Source organism: Sarcophilus harrisii, chromosome 5 (assembly GCF_902635505.1).
Source record: "Sarcophilus harrisii chromosome 5, mSarHar1.11, whole genome shotgun sequence".
Taxonomy (NCBI): domain Eukaryota; kingdom Metazoa; phylum Chordata; class Mammalia; order Dasyuromorphia; family Dasyuridae; genus Sarcophilus; species Sarcophilus harrisii.
In genome coordinates this window covers 179,395,198-179,414,320 of record NC_045430.1, presented here as the reverse complement: position 1 = coordinate 179,414,320, position 19,123 = coordinate 179,395,198, and the positions used below count along the sequence as shown (strand labels likewise).

Sequence of the window (19,123 nt, the reverse complement as noted above, 5' to 3'; positions counted from 1 at the left end):
ATGAATTTATGCAACATTTGAAGGTGTTTACTGTGTATACTTAAGATACCATATCTGCCCTCATAGAGAGAACAATCTAATAATATATGTATATAAATGTCTCTCTGTGCATGTGCATACATATATACACATGTATGTATTATGTACTGTATGTATGATATATATATTATATGTATGTACACATATCCATAGACTAAAATTCATCAAAGAAGCACAAAACACAAGGATTAAGTTCAGAAAAGGAAGTTATTATAAAGATGAATTCTGTGACACTCTGCTTTCCTTACAATTCTGACAGACATACCTTGATACAGGAAAAACCATACCTTTGACTATGTACAAAAACCAAAAAAAGAGTTATTTGCCATGATCAGGGAATTATAATGACAACATTAGACTCTGCTCTGTTTTATTTTTTTTACTTCAAAGCCAAATTTGCCTGTGATTTGAATTATCTTTTAATGTCCTTCTTTAGCATTCCCATTGATGAATGTGATATCTTTTTTTGTGTGTTATTTCATCAAGATGTTACAGATCTTCATAAAACTGATCACCTTTAGCCTCTCCTAATGTTAGAGGGTTTGCTTTGGACTTGGACAGACATCATCTTCTCATTTTTCAACTCCTCCATTTCTTCTAAGAGATTCTCACCCACAGTAATAACTATATAATGACCACCTGAATTAAATTCATTCATTCCTGTCCATTTAAATTCACTGACATCCAAAATGCTGATGTTTAAAAAGTTCCATCTCCTATATGATAACATTAAGCTTACCTTGGTTCATAGACCTTACACTTTAGAAACCCATACAATACCGCTCTTTACCATATCAGTCTTTCCTTTTGTCATCAGATGCATCCACAACTAAGGTACCTTTTGGCTTGATACAGATGCTTCATTAGTACTGGAGTTTTTTGTACTTGTCCTTCCCTCTTTCCCAGGAACTTATTGGACACCTTCTGACCTGAGAAATTCATCTTCTGAATTCAATGCTTTAATCATTTTAGTAATATTCATAAGGCAAAGATACTGGAGGGATATTCTTGGCAAAAATACTGGAGGGTTGAGCATTTCTTCTCCAATGCATCAGAACTCTCCATGATAGCCTGTCCATCGTAGGGAATCTTGCATGGCATAGCTCATAGTTTCAACGAGCTACACGAGCCTCTCCACCACAACAAGGCAATGAGCCAGAGAATGTGAGTGAAGGGGAGAGGGGAGACACAAGAATATGAATAACACTTGGGGAATAACAGACATATTATAATGGTTTCTGAGAAGGCACATACACATACATACGTACGTACATACATATATACATATACATATATATATACATATACATATGTATATATATATGTATATGTATATATGTATGTATGTATGACTGTATGTATGTATATATGTATATATATATGTATGTATGTATATATGTATATGTATATATGTATGTATGACATACGTATGTATGACTTAGAATATTTGTTTGATCAGCCTGAAGAATGGGCAGAAAAAATGAAATGTTTTAGCAAAAAGTGTGGGTCAGTTGTCTCCAAAGTGGGGATCTGGCCTGACCTCAAGGGTCATGTGATCAATCAATTGGAAGCAATAGCCAATTACGGAGCTTGTTTCCAACATAACCACGTCTATGATTACTCTTCCACATCCCTGTGGATGCCTACTCCTCTATGTATTAGCTCTCAATCTTCCCCCTTCTGAGCTTATTGGGTTTCACAACATACTTATAATCAAACTACAACCCAAGCTCCCACAATAATATTACAACTCAAACCCAGTATATCCATTCCCAACTCTGAGATTTCATCTTTCAGACAGTGACAGTGACTACAAGCCGACTTTATCCAGTTTCATTTTGGATGGAGAATTGCTAAGAAAAGAACAGAAAGATGGCTTATGACCTATCATATATTTTTTCTTTCCTCACCTTCCACCAAACAATACCCACATTCAAAGTATAATACTTTCTATTAATCAACTAGGTTCATATTCTCAGTGTCTTCTTTCACTCTTTACTGTTCCCTAATCTCATAGAGTAAATTAGTTCCCAAATCTTATATATTATTCATATTTCTTGCATCCTTCCCTTTCTCTCTAATGACACAGCCACCACTATTGTTCAAGTCATCGTTATCTTTTATCTAAACTATTGCAATACCCTACTTATTGGTTTCCTTGCTTCAAATCTCTTCCTCTCTAAACCAAATCATGTGAAGACATAATTCTCAATATAATTTTCTTGAAGTACAAGTCTGACTATGGCATTCCCCTAATAAACTCCAGGGGAACCTTATTGATTCTAATATCAAATAACTGTTCACTTTTATCATATCATTTAATTGTGATTTTTATATGTTGAATATATACTAGTATACTAGTATATGCATATACTTTATAAATAAACATATATACAGTGTGCATGGATTCTTTAAAATGTTTTATTGATGGGAGTTTGGCCTAGGCCAACAATTCCCAAACTTTTGGTCTTGGGATTCCTTGTGCATTTTTAAAAATTACTGAACACGGTGCAGCTAGATGGCACAGTGGATAGAGCACCAGCCCTGAAATAGGAGGACCTGAGTTGAAATCCAGCTTCAGACCCTAAATACGTCCTAGCTGTGTGAACCTAGGCAAGTCATTTAACCCCAATTGCCTCAAAAAAAAAAAAAATTACTGAGTACTATAAAGAATTTTTGTGGATTACATCTATTTCATACTTACTGTGTTAGAAAAATAAATTGAAAAAAAAAAAAAAGAAAGAAAAATAAATTGAAAACAGTTTAACATGTTTATTACTTCATTAAAAATTAAAATGAGAATTCTATTATATATTATTATGAGTAACATTTTTATATAATGGATTCTCATAGCTGCTTCTACATTTAGTCTGTTGAGATTAGCTATCCTGGTTGAAGTCTATGGAGAAAGTATGGCCTTGTCAAGATATATAAATGGAAAATGGAAGAGTATTTTAATAGGCAAATGAGTATTTGCACTATTAATGCTAGTATTTATTTGAAAAAGCTTTTGACCTCCAAAGTGACTCAAAAGCCCCTAGGAGTCCTCAGAGTCCTCAGATCACACTCTAGAGAGCTATTAGTCTAGGTAGTGACAAAAAGACTTGCAAGAGTGTGGTGGAGAGTAAGAATGGAAAAATCTCTGCCCTGGGGATATAAAGACAAAATTAAGAAAACAATCATAAGCCTCAAGAAGCTTATACTTTACTGGATACAAATATATAAATCTGAACAATAAAAATTAATTCCTGTGCTCTAAAAGGAGAAAACCACGCTAAAGAACAGGAAAAAAAATAATAATAAAAATGAAAGACCATCAGATGTTAGACAACATTAATAGATTCAATTAAATTCAACTGTACAAATAAAGTATTCATTGAACATTTAAAGCTGACATTAGTTAAGGAATACAGTACACACACATACACACAAATTAAACGCTCAAGGAATTTACAGCCTAATGGAGAAGACAAGAAACAATACATGATAAACGTAGTATTCAGTTATTTTCAAATGTATTTGACTCTTTATGGTGTCATTTGGGAGTTTTCTCCACAGAGATACTAGTTAAGTTAGCCATATCATTCTCCAACTCATCTTACAGGTGAGGAAACTTAGGCAAATAGGGTTATGACTTGCCCAAGGGCAAATTTAGTGTCTGAGGCCAAATGTGAATTTTAGGTCTTCCTAAATCCAGATCCAGAGTTCTATACACTTAGCTACCTGATAAGAAAGTGAAATCATCAAATGTCAAAATGGATAATGCCAAAAAGGGCAACCGTTTTAAGAGACAACAAAAGAATTCCATAGGTAAAAATATATAAATGTCATGCTTTCCTATCTCTTTTAAGTAAAATTTTCTCAACCTAAGAATTATCTATCAATTTTGCCTTTTCAGCCATTCTCATGAATATGCCACAAGGAAAACAAGCTCAAAGCCACAAGAAGCAAGTTAAAGGCAAATTGACAATTGGGACATACTACCAATGGATTCCAGTTAACTAAGTCAATACTTCTAGTGACTATTATAAGTAGTATTTTAAGAGTTTCTAAATACAGAGGATAATTGTTGTTTTTTCTGTGTTTTAAAAGAGCATCCCAAGGTGATATCTTAACTCATGCGTGAACTGGACTTAAGTGAGGCAGAGTTGTACAGTCACTGAAGTCCAATGGCAAGACTAACATCAGGACAAATGGCAATGACCCAGGATGCAAAAGACGGCTTTGGCATCTTCCGTGTCTGATCAAACGCTAAGCATTCCACAGTGTCTGCTTCAGCTGCTTTCATGATCACTGGAACAAAGTATTCTCATTTGCCTCTTCTGCTAAAGAAAATCTTCACACGCTTGGGTAGACACCTTACTCACCAACAAGTCTAAGGCCCATCCAAGACAGTTTAACAGAGTGTGATCTCTGCACATGCTATGTAAAAGCTACGTAAAATGCAGCCAAAAGTGGATAAATAGCCTTCAAAAGGACTTGGAAAGTCCTTACACCAGAGATGCTAGTCCTCCATGAACATTCCCTATAACCCACTGATAAGGAAAAGTGATTATCTTTCAAACTCTTGTCACCCTAGACAAAACTGCTAATATGGGAGAACTACAAATTAAACTGAAAAAGATTTATCTCTATCATCACAATGACCTAGACACAAATCATTTCCTTTACTGAACAAACAGAAGGACATAAAGACAGCAAGGTCTATGAGAGTATAAAACAAACATCCTGACTTCCCTAGGAGCTATCTTCTAAACTTCAGAAAAGTGGTTTAGTTTTTAGGGGATTCAATATCACTGAGTTAGCAAACAATCATAAGATGGTCTAAGCATAGAAGGAAATAGGAAATCGAATCTCAAGAAATTGTCTTATATATCAATCTAAAGTAGGGCAAATCTGATGAAGGGGGAGGAGTCTTTTCTATTGTTGCAAAGCTGAACAGTAGCTATTGAAAAAATAACTACAAATTTGAGCAGTATGGCACCAGAGTAGAATCACTAGTCAGTAAACATTTCTTAAGGTTCTACTATGTACCAAGTACTGTACTAAGTGTTGGGAATTCAAATAAGAAAAAGATAGCCTGTATCCTCAAATAACTTACATTTTCATGAAGAAATACAATTCACAAAGGAAGTAAAAAAAAAAAAAAATGGGGGTGAGGCAGATGGTACAAGTATGATAATGATATCTAGAAAGTCTGAAGCTGGGTTGAGAAGGGAATGAACTTTGGGTAGCCTTGGCCCCTTCCCAGAAGGAAAACCTCAGGAGGAACTCACTAGTGGGAGGAGGATGGCATAACAGATATGTTTTTAAAAATCGACTACATACGAAATTCTATTTTAAAGTAAAAAGTAAGCAATTGCTGTTTGTACTTTTATACAAAAAGAACTGGTTAACTAGGTAGCATAGCAGATAGAGTACTGGGCTTGGAGTCAAGAAATCCTAAGGTCAAATCCGGGAACAGATACTTACTAGCTTTGTGACTCTAGGGAAGTCACAACTTCTGATAGCCTCAGTTTCCTCATTTATAAAAGGATATAATAATAGTGCCTATTCCCCAGGGATTTTAAAAGAATAAAATAATATTTAGAAAGTGATCTGTTAAACTTTAAAAGCACTATGCAAATCTTATTGTTATTATTATCCATGTTTCAATATCATCTGTTATGGTAGGAAAAAGAGAATGAAGATGAGGGAAGCTGGTCCAAGGACCATGCCTAAGTGTGAAGGGGCAGGCCAATTCTCCAAAAGCTTCCACAGGTGTGAATCATAACAACCCTGAAGGAGTTTGCAGGGCAGCCTTTACTGATACAGATGTTGCTTGTAGATTGGGAATGAAATAATTTGGAGGCAAGAGGGAAGAGGAGAGAGGACAGAGAATGCAACTGCCTCTCAGTCTCCTTGTATCATTATCATCCTGTCACATGAAGGGATCTATTCTGCCGGTCTGAGTTGGATCCCCAGCAGCCACTGGCAAGTGGCTCCCATAACAGGAAGCTAAAGTATTGGAAGCAGTATTAAATGAAGTCTAATAAGAAATGAACATATGGTATTTTCAAAGTATAATAATGCACAAAATATGATGTAATATACAATAATCATTTTATTTAATAAAATAGAAGCCTAACCTCTAAAAGTGTCAGTTGAGTACCAAGTAAAACAATCTTTTCCCCCGTTTTGAGCTATGTTCAAGCGTTGTTCATTTTAGCTGTCCCTTCAGCCTCTTGACCCTGGAACATATCTGTTATGCCATCTTCCTCCTACTAGTGAGTTACTCCTGAGGTTTTCCTTCGGGGAAGGGGCCAAGGCTACCCAAAGTTCATTCCCTTCTCAACCCAGCTTCAGACTTTCTAGATATCATTATCATACTTGTACCATCTGCCTCACCCCCATTTTTTTTTTTTTTACTTCCTTTGTGAATTGTATTTCTTCATGAAAATGTAAGTTATTTGAGGATACAGGCTATCTTTTTCTTATTTGAATTCCCAACACTTAGTACAGTACTTGGTACATAGTAGAACCTTAAGAAATGTTTACTGACTAGTGATTCTACTCTGGTGCCATACTGCTCAAGAACAAGCTTACATATTTTGTATTAAATATATTCTTTTACAGTCAATATATATATTTTATCTCCTGGTTTAGCAATGATAATTAACAGTGATCCTCTGGATGAAAATTCAGTGTCAAATGTATATAATTCTCACCAAATATTTTTTTATTGACCAGTAACTTACAGGGATTTGGAAATACAATAAAAGCGTTTTAAATTAAGTCCTACCTTGCTATACCAGTTGAGACAGGGTTGCACAACATCAGGATCATCAATGCCATTAAGTTCAACATACCAGATGCTAAAATTAAAGCTGGGTCCCCAGGACAAGAGTGGAACTTAAGAGAAAGGAAAAGAGAAGGAAACATTTTAAAATATATACATTCCAAATAGAATACTACAAAATAACAAAAAAAGGCTACTAGTATAGGAAACTCATGAGTAATCTATAATCTAGAGATTTGTTTATGGGAACCTTCTCCAATGGGATAGCTCAGAAGGTAAATCACATCCAAACTATGATTAAATAGATCAATTATGGGAAGCTGCCTAGAACAGATAAGAGATATAGTGTCTTACATGCCTAAAAAGACTGGCAGAATTATTAAGTGAGGATCTGAATCCAGATCTGCTGGACTCAATGAACTCAGAATACTCTTCACTCTGCCATTCTACTATATAGACCTCACACACAGAAAAACTGTGAAATTCAAGGAAAGATACATCTGACCAGGTATTTTACCTTTTTTTGTATTTCAATTATAAAAACCAATCTCTACAAAAGCATAAGTTAAAAAAAAAAAAAAAAAAAAAAAAAAAAAAAAAAAAAAAAAAAAAAAACAAAAAAAAAAAAAAAAAAAAAAAAAAAAAAAAAAAAAAAAAAAAAAAACCCCGGTCACATCAATATTCAAATGACAAACAAAAGAACCCGTAGACCACATCTTTCCCTAAAATGTTAAAGATGGTGATAGTTTTTTAAAGTCTGGTTCACAAAAATCTATTCAATCTAGAATACATCTGAAGTACAGAACTAAGAGAGAAGAAGGGGGGGGGGGGGATAAAGAGAGGGACAAGGAGAGTCCTGAACTTAAGTCAAGAAATATGGGTTCTTTCTTATATCTGCACCTTCTTCTCACATAGAAAGTTAACATAAAAATAGTACAGGCTTTCATTAACATCCACCCGAACTAGTAAAATATCCTTCAAGTCAATTTTCTCATATCTCTTCCTGCTCTAATCCAAACCTGACACTACTGCCAAATTAATCTTGCTTAGAACTGTCTTGTCATATTTTCTCCCTGAAAAGCTTCCCTGATATCCTAATGGCTATGAAACTCCCTTCTTAACATCAAATTAACAAATCAATTGGCCCTCCAATCACGTCAACAAACCAATAAACCAATAAACTTATTAAATAGCTACTACTGTGTTAGAAGCTGAGGAAAGAAAGATTCTAAAAAAGAAAGAAAGAAACAGTTCCAGATCTCATAGATCTTTTATTATATTATCTTAGATCAAACAAGATAACATATCTATAGAATACATACAAAATAAACTAAATTGAGAGGAAAGGTAGCAGCAGTAAAGGGTGGATGAAATCAAGAAGCGTTTCGGGTTGAGGATGGTGTTTCAGGTGAGTTCAGGAAACAAATTTTAAGAGGAAATAGTGAAAAGGGAATGAATTCTAGGCACAAGACACAGTCAGTGCAAAAGTACACAAGATGGAGAAAGCAAGTTAGCTGCATCAAAAAGTACATAAAGAAACAGCTAGCTGGCGTAGTGGACAGAGCACCAGCCCTAAAGTCAGGAGGACCTGAGTTCAAATCTGCCCCCAGACACTTAACACTTCCTAGCTGTGTGACCCTGGACAAGTCACTTAACCCCAATTGCCTTAGCAAAGAAAAAAAAAACCCTACATATAGATGTATAATGTATAATAATGCAGAAGAAGTAGGTTCAGTCAGGTTGTGAAGAGGTGTAAATGACAGAAAGAAGTTTCTATTTGAAATTATTTGCAAATAAGGAAAAACTGGAGTCTGGGGAAAATATGATCAGATCTTTACTTTAGGAAAATCACTTCTGCATTAAATAAAGAAGGGAAAATACTTGAGGCAAGAAGACCAATTAAGAGGCAAATAAATACAACAGTTAAGGCATAACACTGAATTAGGATAGTAACCACATGAATGGAAGAAAGGAATCATAAGATGTGTGAGATACTATGGTGGTAGAACAGAAATAACAGGCAACTCACTAAATATACTGAGTTGTGGAAAGTGACAACTCAAGAATACTTTTAAAAAATGCTTAAATTAATCAAAGTCTAGGATCATATACTCACTAGCTCTGTATCCTGGAGGAAGTCACTCAATTTTTCTGCATCTAAGCATTCACATTGGTAAAATGGCAATAAACAATATGGTACAGTCAAAAGAGTCAAGAAAACTGGGTTTGAATCTTTTGTGTTTCCTTCTTACTACTGAATGACTACACATAACCTCTCCTGGTGTCTGTTTCTTTATTATTAAAATAAAGGAGTTGCTTGATCTTTAAAGTCCTATTCTTAACCCCAAATCCTACAAGTATCCTATGGATATTTAATATAGTTCTGAGTCCTCAGTTAGCCCCTATAGTTGCCTATCATCACTATACAAATGACTACCAAAAAACAGCAACAACAACAACAAAAAAACTATACCCAACTCTAATCTCTTCTTAATCCCTCTATCACCTATTAGATATTTTGAACTCAATGACCCATTTGCTGTTCAGTACTTCCAGGAGTGTGTAACTCTTTGTACTCCATTTGGGGTTTTCTTGCCAAAGATACTGGGGTTTTTGCCATTTCCTTTTCCAGCTCATTTTGCAAGATGAGGAAACAGGCCAAGAGAGTTAAGTGACTAACTCTGGGCCCAGGGTCACATAACTATGTTTGAGGCTAGACCTGAACTCAGGTCTTGCTGATTCCAAGTGTTAAATTCACTGCTCCACTTAGTTGCCCCAAAATGTCCCACAGACATTTCAAATTTACCATGTCCAAAATAGAACTCACTATCTTTCCCTAAAGTCCCTTCCCTAATTTCTGTGATATTATCACCTAGTCTCCAAGATTCACAATCTAGAATTCATTCTTTATTCTTCACTCTTACTTTCTTCTTCCCTAGCCAATCAATTGTTAAGATCTGTTCATTCATTGCTAAAATCTGTTCATTCTCCCTCCACACTCTCTCTTAAAGCCCTTTCCTCAGACAACAACTACTCTAATTCAGGCTCTCCTCTCCTATCATTTGTAGTATTACAAACTAACTAGACTTCCTGTATTGCAGCCTCTTCTTTTACCAATTCATTATCTAAATAGTTAAACTTTATATTCTTAAAGCAATGGTCCGACCATGTCAAAGAATTCTTTCTGCCCCAAATGCACCAATGGTTTTCTATTGTCTCCAGAACAAAATACAAATTTCCCTGTTCAGAACCTTATTTAAAACCTGCCTTATGCTCCACTTTATGCACTCCATGTTGCAGATTATCTAATATCCCGTCCTCCTCTTTGTGTCTTTGTAGCAGTAGTGCCAAACAATGCCTATTCTGATCTGTCCAAGTTGTTGATGTCTTTCCTCCTGCCACCTAACAAAAATTACTTTGTATTACACCTTGCAATTGTCTCTGCCCTCAAACAACTTATGTTCTTGGAGGAAAGGAAAATAGACATGAACTGATGCTGTAAGCAGAACCAAGAGAACATTATGTGAGCAACATTATGTGATCATCAACTATAAGACTTTGGTCTTCTCAGCAATACAGTGATCCAAGACAATTCCAATAGACTTGTGATGAAAAAGGCCATTGTCATCCAGAGAATAAACTAGAGAGATTGAAGCAAACTATTTTCACTTTTTTGTTGTTCTAGTTTTCTTTTACAACATGTTAATATGGAAATATGGTCAAGCGATTGTACATGTATAACCTAAATCATATTGCTTACTGTCTTGAGAAGAGAGTAGGAAAGAGGAAAAATTTGGAACTCAATATCTTACAAAAATGAAGGCTGAAAACTATCTCTACATGTAATTGGGAAAAAAATAAAATACCATTAAGTGGGAGGGGAAAAACATGTATGGTTTATCTTTGCCCTTAAGGAGCTTATAACCTAGTTAGGAAGACAAAATAAATATTTGCAAGAGCAGAGACAAGGAACACTACAAAGATAGAGTACTATACAAATGACAAAGAAAGAGATCCAAAATAAATACCTCTGGACTCCAAAATTTTTTTTTTATATTTTTAATATTTTAAAATTTGAGTTTTAAAACTAAATTTAAAAAACTTTTTATTTTGTATTTGATTTCCCATCTCCAAATATAGGTAAGCTCAATGAAATTAAGAATACAAAAAGTTTGACTAAAAGACCAAATTACTTAAAAGTTATACAGATAGTCAATTATATTTAACAAATATTTATTAAAAGCCTACTATGTGTCAGGGACTATGCTAAGAACTAGGAGTAAAAAGACCAATAATAATAATAGTAATTCCTGCTTTCAAATAGTTTACCTTGTTGGAGGTAGGGAGACATACATCCACTGATAAGTAAACATACATAAAAGCAATAAGGCGTAAGTAGGAAAGAAGGAATGGCACTTGAGCTGAACCATTCAGCAAACTAAAGATTTGAAAAAGTAGAGATAAAGCATTTAAGGATTGAGGTCAGGTTATAGTCCAGAAAATTTGGGAGTTGAAGTTGCACTGTATGCCAGAGGGAGAGAAATAATCAGCAATAGCCCCTTCTATTTTTATTTAATGCAAAAAAGATTAAAGATCTGTCTCAGGATTCCTAGAGTGGATCTCCCTCTTTCTAGGTTAGAACTCATTTCCCTTATGAGTACAAAATTAGTTCCTTCTTTCTCTCAAATCCTTTGGACCATTTCCGATCCTTACTTGTTAAGATGTCAAGATTTTAAGGTTTAATTCCAGAAAGAAAATTGTGTTTTGTTTTAAATTGTAGATGTTTCTCTGATAAGTTGCAAAAGAAAGAAGACCATCTGAGTTCTGGATCATGGCAGATCCAATTATGTGGAGTTTCCTTACCAAGCTCCTACACAGGTACAAGCTGGACTGCTAGGACCTCTGGGATGTGAGTTGGACCAAAAGGCTGGACCAAACTCAAAAGAAGTCCTATAGGCAGCAGGAAAGAGCACTTCCATGTAATGAAGAATGAGGAGGAAATCAACCACTAGGTTTTGGTCATGGGTACCTTCTACACCTACTCTCTGCCTGTAAGGGGAGGGGTGCCACAGCTGTGATAAACAGCACCCTAATAAACTGTACAAAGACAAAAGGCTATTGGGGGGGCTTACGTGCAAAGGTAAAAGGGACAGGATTATAGGAATAGGTCATTTGATTTTAGGGAATAGTGGTGCTGGTGCTATTAAGAAGGCAAGCACAAATAGCCATCTTTTTATTATTTATATTTCAGAGCCTTCCACGAACATGAATAGATAGAAGAGGGAAAGAGGATATTCCTAATTCCCCTAGTTGTTAGTCTTCATCTCCCCTTACCCTCTCCCACCAATTACTTTGTATTTATCTCTAATCTGCTGATCTGTGTACAAGTTGCAGATAGCAGAATAAAAGTTCCTTAAGGGCAAGTGTTATTTCTTACAAAATAATTTTCATCTTTGTAACTCTAGCAACTAGCACTGGGCCTAGCATGTAGTTCAAATGAATTGAATTAAGTATATTCTAATCAATCATGAGGTGGACACACACACATACACATGAGTGACTGTATATTCTAATCAATCATGAGGTGGACACACACACATACACATGAGTGACTGTGAAAAGGCATGGAGCCAAAAAGATAGAATGTTTAATATGGGGACAGCCAATTTGGCTGGAATTTAGAGTGGGTGCAAGGGAAGAACTCAACTTGGAAACACAGCCTGAAGTCAGATTTTGAATGATAAATATAGACATTTGTATTTTACCCAGAAACAATAGAGAACCGCTGCAATTTTCTAGGAAGCATAGTCAAATCTGGGCTTTTAAGAGAATCAATTTGGTAGTTGTATGAAGATACAAGACCAGGGAATCCAACAGGTGACTATACCACTGATCAAGAATTAAAATGATTTCACAATGGTAAGCAAGATAAGAGTGAAGAATGAAGAATGATTTTTAAGTTATAAACTTGGACTTCTGGAAAAATGGTGACACAATGAACTGAAATGGAGAAGTCAGGAGCAGGAGTGGTTTTGAGAAGAAAGATGATGTATTCTAGGACAGATATAGACATCATTCCAACAAAATAATGCACATTAATACATTAACTATCTCCAATTTAATTACCAGTGATCACATCATGCTCCTCATTTTTTCTAGTTTATTGTTTATATATATTTTACTAACAGAATTTTGATGAGTTCACTGCATTTGTTTACTTCTGAATTTTGTGATTCATTTGCTCAGCATGCAGCTAGAAGCTTTGAATGTTTATGATACACCTGATGTGCTCAAGGTTTTTACAACAATCTAGTAGAACAATTTATATTTCTACAGCATTTTAAGATTTACAAATTACCTTCCATAAAACAGGGAAGTAAGGAAGTGGGAATGCATGATTATCACGCATATTTATATACATGGCAATGGAAGCCTGCAGAAGCTCAGTGATCTGACCAAGACCACGATACCAAAGAGAGAAAAGAGACCAGTAAAAAATGGGAAATGAGCTCAGATTTCCTGACCAAAGGCAACCAACATTCTTTCCTACTCTCATAAAGCTTATGTGAAAAAACAAGAATCACAGCCCTGGAATACTGACAAAACAATTCAATGCAAAGTACAAATATGCATATGCAAATATGACCTATAAAAAATAAGTATGGTCTATGTATTCTAGACATCCCACTAATAACATATCCACCAATAAAAATTATTATCATATTATTAGCTAATACTTGGATAGCTTTAAGGTTTACACTATAGAAATGAGCAGGGCCAAGAGATCATTATATACTTCAACAACAATACTATATGATGACCAATTCTGATGGACCTGGCCATCTTCAACAATGAGATGAACCAAATAAGTTCTAATGGAGCAGTAATGAACTGAACCAGCTATGCCCAGCAAAAGAATTCTGGGAGATGACTAAGAACCATTATATTGAATTCCCAATCCCTATATTTTTGCCCACCTGCATTTTTGATTTCCTTCACAGACTAATTGTACAATATTTCAGAGTCTCATTCTTTTTGTATAGCAAAATAACGGTTTGGTCATGTATACATATTGTGTATCTAATTTATATTTTAATATATTTAACATCTACTGGTTGTCCTGCCATCTGGGGGAGGGGGTAGGGGGAAGAAGAGGAAAAATTGGAACAAGAGGTTTGGCAATTGTCAATGCTATAAAGTTACCCATACATATAACCTGTAAATAAAAGGCTATTTAAAAAAAAAAAAAAAAGGTTTACACTATAGTGTTTCATTTGATCCCTACAAATCATGATGGTATACCCAACAGATGAAAAAAGAGGATCAGAAAAATAAAATAAAATGTCTACAGTTCTTTGGTTAATAGATGACAGAGCCAGAATTTGAATCCAGGTTTTTCTGACTTTTTTTTTTTCAGTGCTTTTGCCACAACCTAAGAGTTATCTAAAAAAAAAAAAAAAAAGTTTGCCAAATTATCCTTAATTTTTGATGAACAGATAACTTAAAACTAAGACTCACAAGATCTCTTTTCTAGTAATTTGAACTAGTCAAATTGCCATGGAGTATATTACCTGTGCCAATAAATGTTACCTTTTGGAAGACAACAAGACAACAAAGGTACAGGGAAAATTTGTCCTGATCCATTCAAAGGATGAAAAAGATGGCATCAATTTTCCATAAAATACATTTACAGAAACCTATAGATAGTCCATCTTTTCATAAAAAGAATTTCTCATATAACCAAAAAGACATCCCTATAAAATTAAGGAACAAAAAGCTGTTTTAATCAACATACAAAACCACTTCAAATTACTTGAGTACATAAAATATGAGTAAATGAATCCACCCACTAAATTTAAACTGCAAATTTCCTGCATTACTAATGCAAAGAAATTCTCAATCTAAGAAGTCCCAGTTTCATAATTTTGCACACATACGTGATTTAAGGTTCTCCCTTTGCAACTAATACATATTTAAAATAAAAAATTTAGTGAAATTTGAAGAGTTAAAACATTATGGGTAGAGCAAGGAGGACAACAAGTCTTGAAATGTTCTCTATTTATTTTATCCGCTTTTCCAAGATAACTCTAAGCTCTTCAGAATACTTATTTTATATTTCCTATCTGAAAGGTCTCCAAACTTTTCTGCAGAGATTGGTTACCATTTTAGTTTTTCAAAACCTCAAATTTGGTGGTGTAGGTGCTAAAAATTAGGCCTCAGTTGGGCCTCTCCAAGGTCAACCAGGTCAAACAAGAATGTTAAATTAGGCATTTCTGCCCTAAAACATTGAGAAGCACTAATAAAAGTATTAGGGAATTATTAAATCCTCAGTGAAATGAAATTAAAGACTGAGATAAGAAATGCAGGATTGGTAATATTTACATGGTATACCTACATGGAAGCAGAAACAGGCAAAAAGAAAAATTGCAATTATTAAAAGACACTGAAAATGGAACAAATCAATATTAACAAATGCTATTTAAATAAAGTCCAAAAAATGACTTAGTTTTGTGAAGACTCAGATCTTGGAACTACAGGTGACTTCAAGAGATCATCTGCAACTATTCCCAATCACTTAATATATTATTCTTCATTTTACAAAGAAATTAATAAAACTGATACTCTTTATTATAAGATAGGTTTCACCACTCTGGCAGCTTTGTACAATTCCACTTTGCATAAGAGAAGAATACTGGACTTATGGTCATAAAAACTAGGACCAATTCCAAAAGTTATGTTCACCTCAATTTCCTGAGCTGTAAATAAGAAATAATAATTTTAAATTGGTTATCTCACAGGGTTGCTGAGACCAAAGTGCTGTGAAAAACTTAAAGAGCTATATGAAAATGTATTATCATAATGACCATTCTCTGTATGTTTGTTGTTATCAAAAAGCTTTTCCCTAACCCTAAGAAAACAGGAGGTATACAAAGGTAGGAAAGAAAAATGAACAAATGTAATTCACCTATAAATTTAGAGACATAACATGCATAGGCATCAAGAAGATTAGCTTGTAGTCATTCTGGTTGTATTACTGGTTCCTACTCCTTTCTTATTTTTTAAAACACTTTACCTAGACAATATGTTGTTATGCACAGAATGTTAATAAAATACCTATCTAGTTAGTCAACCAAGAAGAAAAAGTTGACTTCTCTTGAAAATTTTCAAGAACAGAAAATTTGACAATTTATGCTATGCTCTCTTCAAAATGAGGTGATAAAGCATCTGGAAAATGTAAAACAATGCATAATACAAAATACATTTAATGTAAATACAAATATATTAATTCACAGATCTTTCATGATAAAAAGATACAACATAAGACCAATAAAATTATATAAAATACAAAAAAGTACTACAAAATCTAAGAAATAAACACTTAAATTTAAGACTAGAAATACAATCTAGGAGTTGATCAAACTAAGCTGTTCAAAAGCAGCTGCTTCCTCACTAAACAAGGGTAACTACCTATTAATAAGTGAGAAGTAGGAAATAAGGGCAAAAAGAATTCAAGTAGAAAAGAAATTCTAATTAAGAGGCAACAGTACAAGTATATTAATATTTCAACACTGCTCATGGATTGTAATTCTTTAGCAGAATTATTGTTTTTCTGTCCTTAGATCCTCAAAGCTGTTATTATTAGTCAATAGGTTTATCAACAGTGCAGGAAAATATGTCTACAATGTCCTATGCAATGGAAAAATTCTTGTCTACATAAGAAAATACATCTGGGGAAAAACAATTTCAGAAGTCACTGTAAACATTCCATTAACTTGTCGTCAAATATATTCCAATAAGAAATAGTATGGGTTTAGTTTCACTGTCTCTTTGAACCTTTGAGCTGGACAGGGCCTCAGAATCCATCTAGTCCAACTCTCACCTGACACACAAATTCAAGCAATTGTGAAAAGTAGTATCCATTTTCTAATACTGAGTAAAAATATGGCTCTTGATTACTACCTTCTATAATATCAAATTATATTAATAAATAATACAATGAATAAATTACAAAATATATTAAAAATTAATTACTTAGTTGAACAGTAAATTCCCTTAACCTAAGTACCAATAAAAAGCCTCTTTCTCATCTGAACCTGGTGAAATGGTGCAATTATTACTCCCATGTTATATCAGAGTAGTTAAATGATTTGCCCATGGTCACACAATCAGTAAGAAGCTGACCCAGGACTTAAACTGAAATCTTCTGATTCTTAAGTACATTACTCCTTTCACTACACCACACTGCTTCTCCATTAGAATAATGACTAGAGTTGCAAATGAAAAATACTATCCCAGAAGCAAGATTTTTTTTCTAATTAATACATGGGTCTAAGCTAATCACAGAAGAAAAATTAAAATAAATGAGGGAGAGGATTGTTGTGAGTGCTGGTTCTCCTTTCTTCCCATATATTTGGTCTTGAGAAATCTCTCATATATCTCTTTTTAAAAAAATGTCATTGAAAAATTCTTAGTTAAGAAAGAATAACAGCTACATAAAAAATCCCTGACAGATAAATTATTGCCATCTGCACAAAAGCACTTTATTTTTATTTGGGAAGAATCTGGGTAACCCCATCTCATTTTAACAACAAAAACTATTTAGAGAGTTATAAATAACAATGACACTCAACTTTCCTGGAAAACTCAAATTAGTGCAAAATATTCTAAAAATGTATCTAATTTTAAGGCAGCCAAGTGTTGATATTTCCACACCAAAACGAGCTGCCTAAATAGTTATATGGGCCTTCAAGAAGTCACTGGCATTTGATGTCCAGATATGATATATTTCTTACAGAAGTATCCAATTTTATAGCCCAAGACCAGCACTACTGAATTACAATATAGCTCAAGTGATTTTACAAGAAACTTTCAAATAAGAAAGCTACAAAAAGAAATATTCTACTTGAATAAAACAAAATTTATCAGTTTCAATATGGGAAATAGTATATAGAAAATTTATTTTTATCCCAGAATGCTAAAAGAAATTACCTATTTTAATGAATCGACATGGGAACATCTGTTCATCGATTTTATGCTTCAAGGTGAATGTCTCTTTGTTATAATCATTCTTTAAGCCACTGTGAGAAAAAATAAATAAAGTTACCAAATCTGACTTCATTGCTCAACACCACTAGATACAATAAAGAAAAAAGTATTATAATGCTAGATTCATTTCATTAATGTTTAGTAAGTGCTAAAGGCAGTGTGGAACTAGTTGTTAAAGGATGGGACTGTAACTTTAAGCCTCCTAATTCTATATCCAGCTTTATCACTGAACCAGTATGACAATGAGCAAATTATTTAACATTTCTATGCCTCCTTTTCTCCCATTTGTAATATATGTGAAACTTATGTGAACCCACTCAGCAATCGTATGATGATATTTTAAGAGATGTTTGAAATACTTAAATTTCTATAATGCATTGTTATAATTTCTAATTTGGATGTGACTGTCAAAATCCAATTTAGCATTATATGAAACAAAATAATTACTCTTATAACTACTTATAATGTCAAAAGTTTGTTGTGAATTTAAGAATACAAATGTAAGGCTAAAATATGTGTACCTTAGGTTCAACTACTTTCATCTATACAACATAATCTCTTGAAAATCATATCTCAAAGACTTAAAAAATAGATGACACAAAGGAAGGGACTATCAGTTATTATAGAAAAGGTAGGAAATGTATCCCATTTATTTATTTGATTTAAAAAACTTTGATAATCAATTAATATTAGATATTTCACAAAAATGAAATGATTAAAACCTAATCATTAATTCACTGCTTCTTTCTCAATTTCACTCATTTTCAAAGATCTATTGTCCACTGGTTGTAGTTATTCCAATAATATTCATTCTTTCTTCGTAAGTTCAAATAGTTCCTTAAACAACTGACATCATCTTAACACCAATGAAATTAAAATAGTTAACAACAAGATATCACAAATTTCTATTTACATTGGATATGAAATATTTTACTTATATATTAAATATGAGATTAGTGTCAGGGCTCATGGGTGGCCTTAAATTTCCACAATGATTTATGTAAATTCAAATTGATTGTAACTAATTCACTGGGGTCTTAGAGGAGAATGCAAGGGAAAAAAAATCTAAATCCATTCACTAATTCTTGTTCCTTTCTATTAGCCAAAATTCATAATATGACTTCCCTCATACTAACATTAGACTGAAAATTGTAGATCTCACTATAACTTTCAAGTCTGGAAATAATGATTGATGTAAGTATATCATCACTATAATAAAGTCTGCTTTATTTAGTAATGACTACTTAAAATTAATAGAGA

At 33.7% G+C, this 19,123-nt stretch overlaps 1 protein-coding gene across 6 annotated transcripts in view; it reads right to left on the bottom strand.

The window, feature by feature from the left end:
• MKLN1 (muskelin 1) overlaps positions 1-19,123 on the bottom strand; it is a 289,454-nt gene that overhangs the window by 128,673 nt on the left and 141,658 nt on the right. For all 6 annotated transcript variants that reach the window (XM_031941073.1, XM_031941074.1, XM_031941072.1 and 3 more), the window contains 2 exons: positions 17,807-17,895; positions 6,821-6,930 (listed from right to left, as the gene is read on the bottom strand). In XM_031941073.1, coding sequence (XP_031796933.1) covers positions 6,821-6,930; positions 17,807-17,895 — 199 coding nt within the window. The remainder of the gene's footprint in view (positions 1-6,820; positions 6,931-17,806; positions 17,896-19,123) is intronic.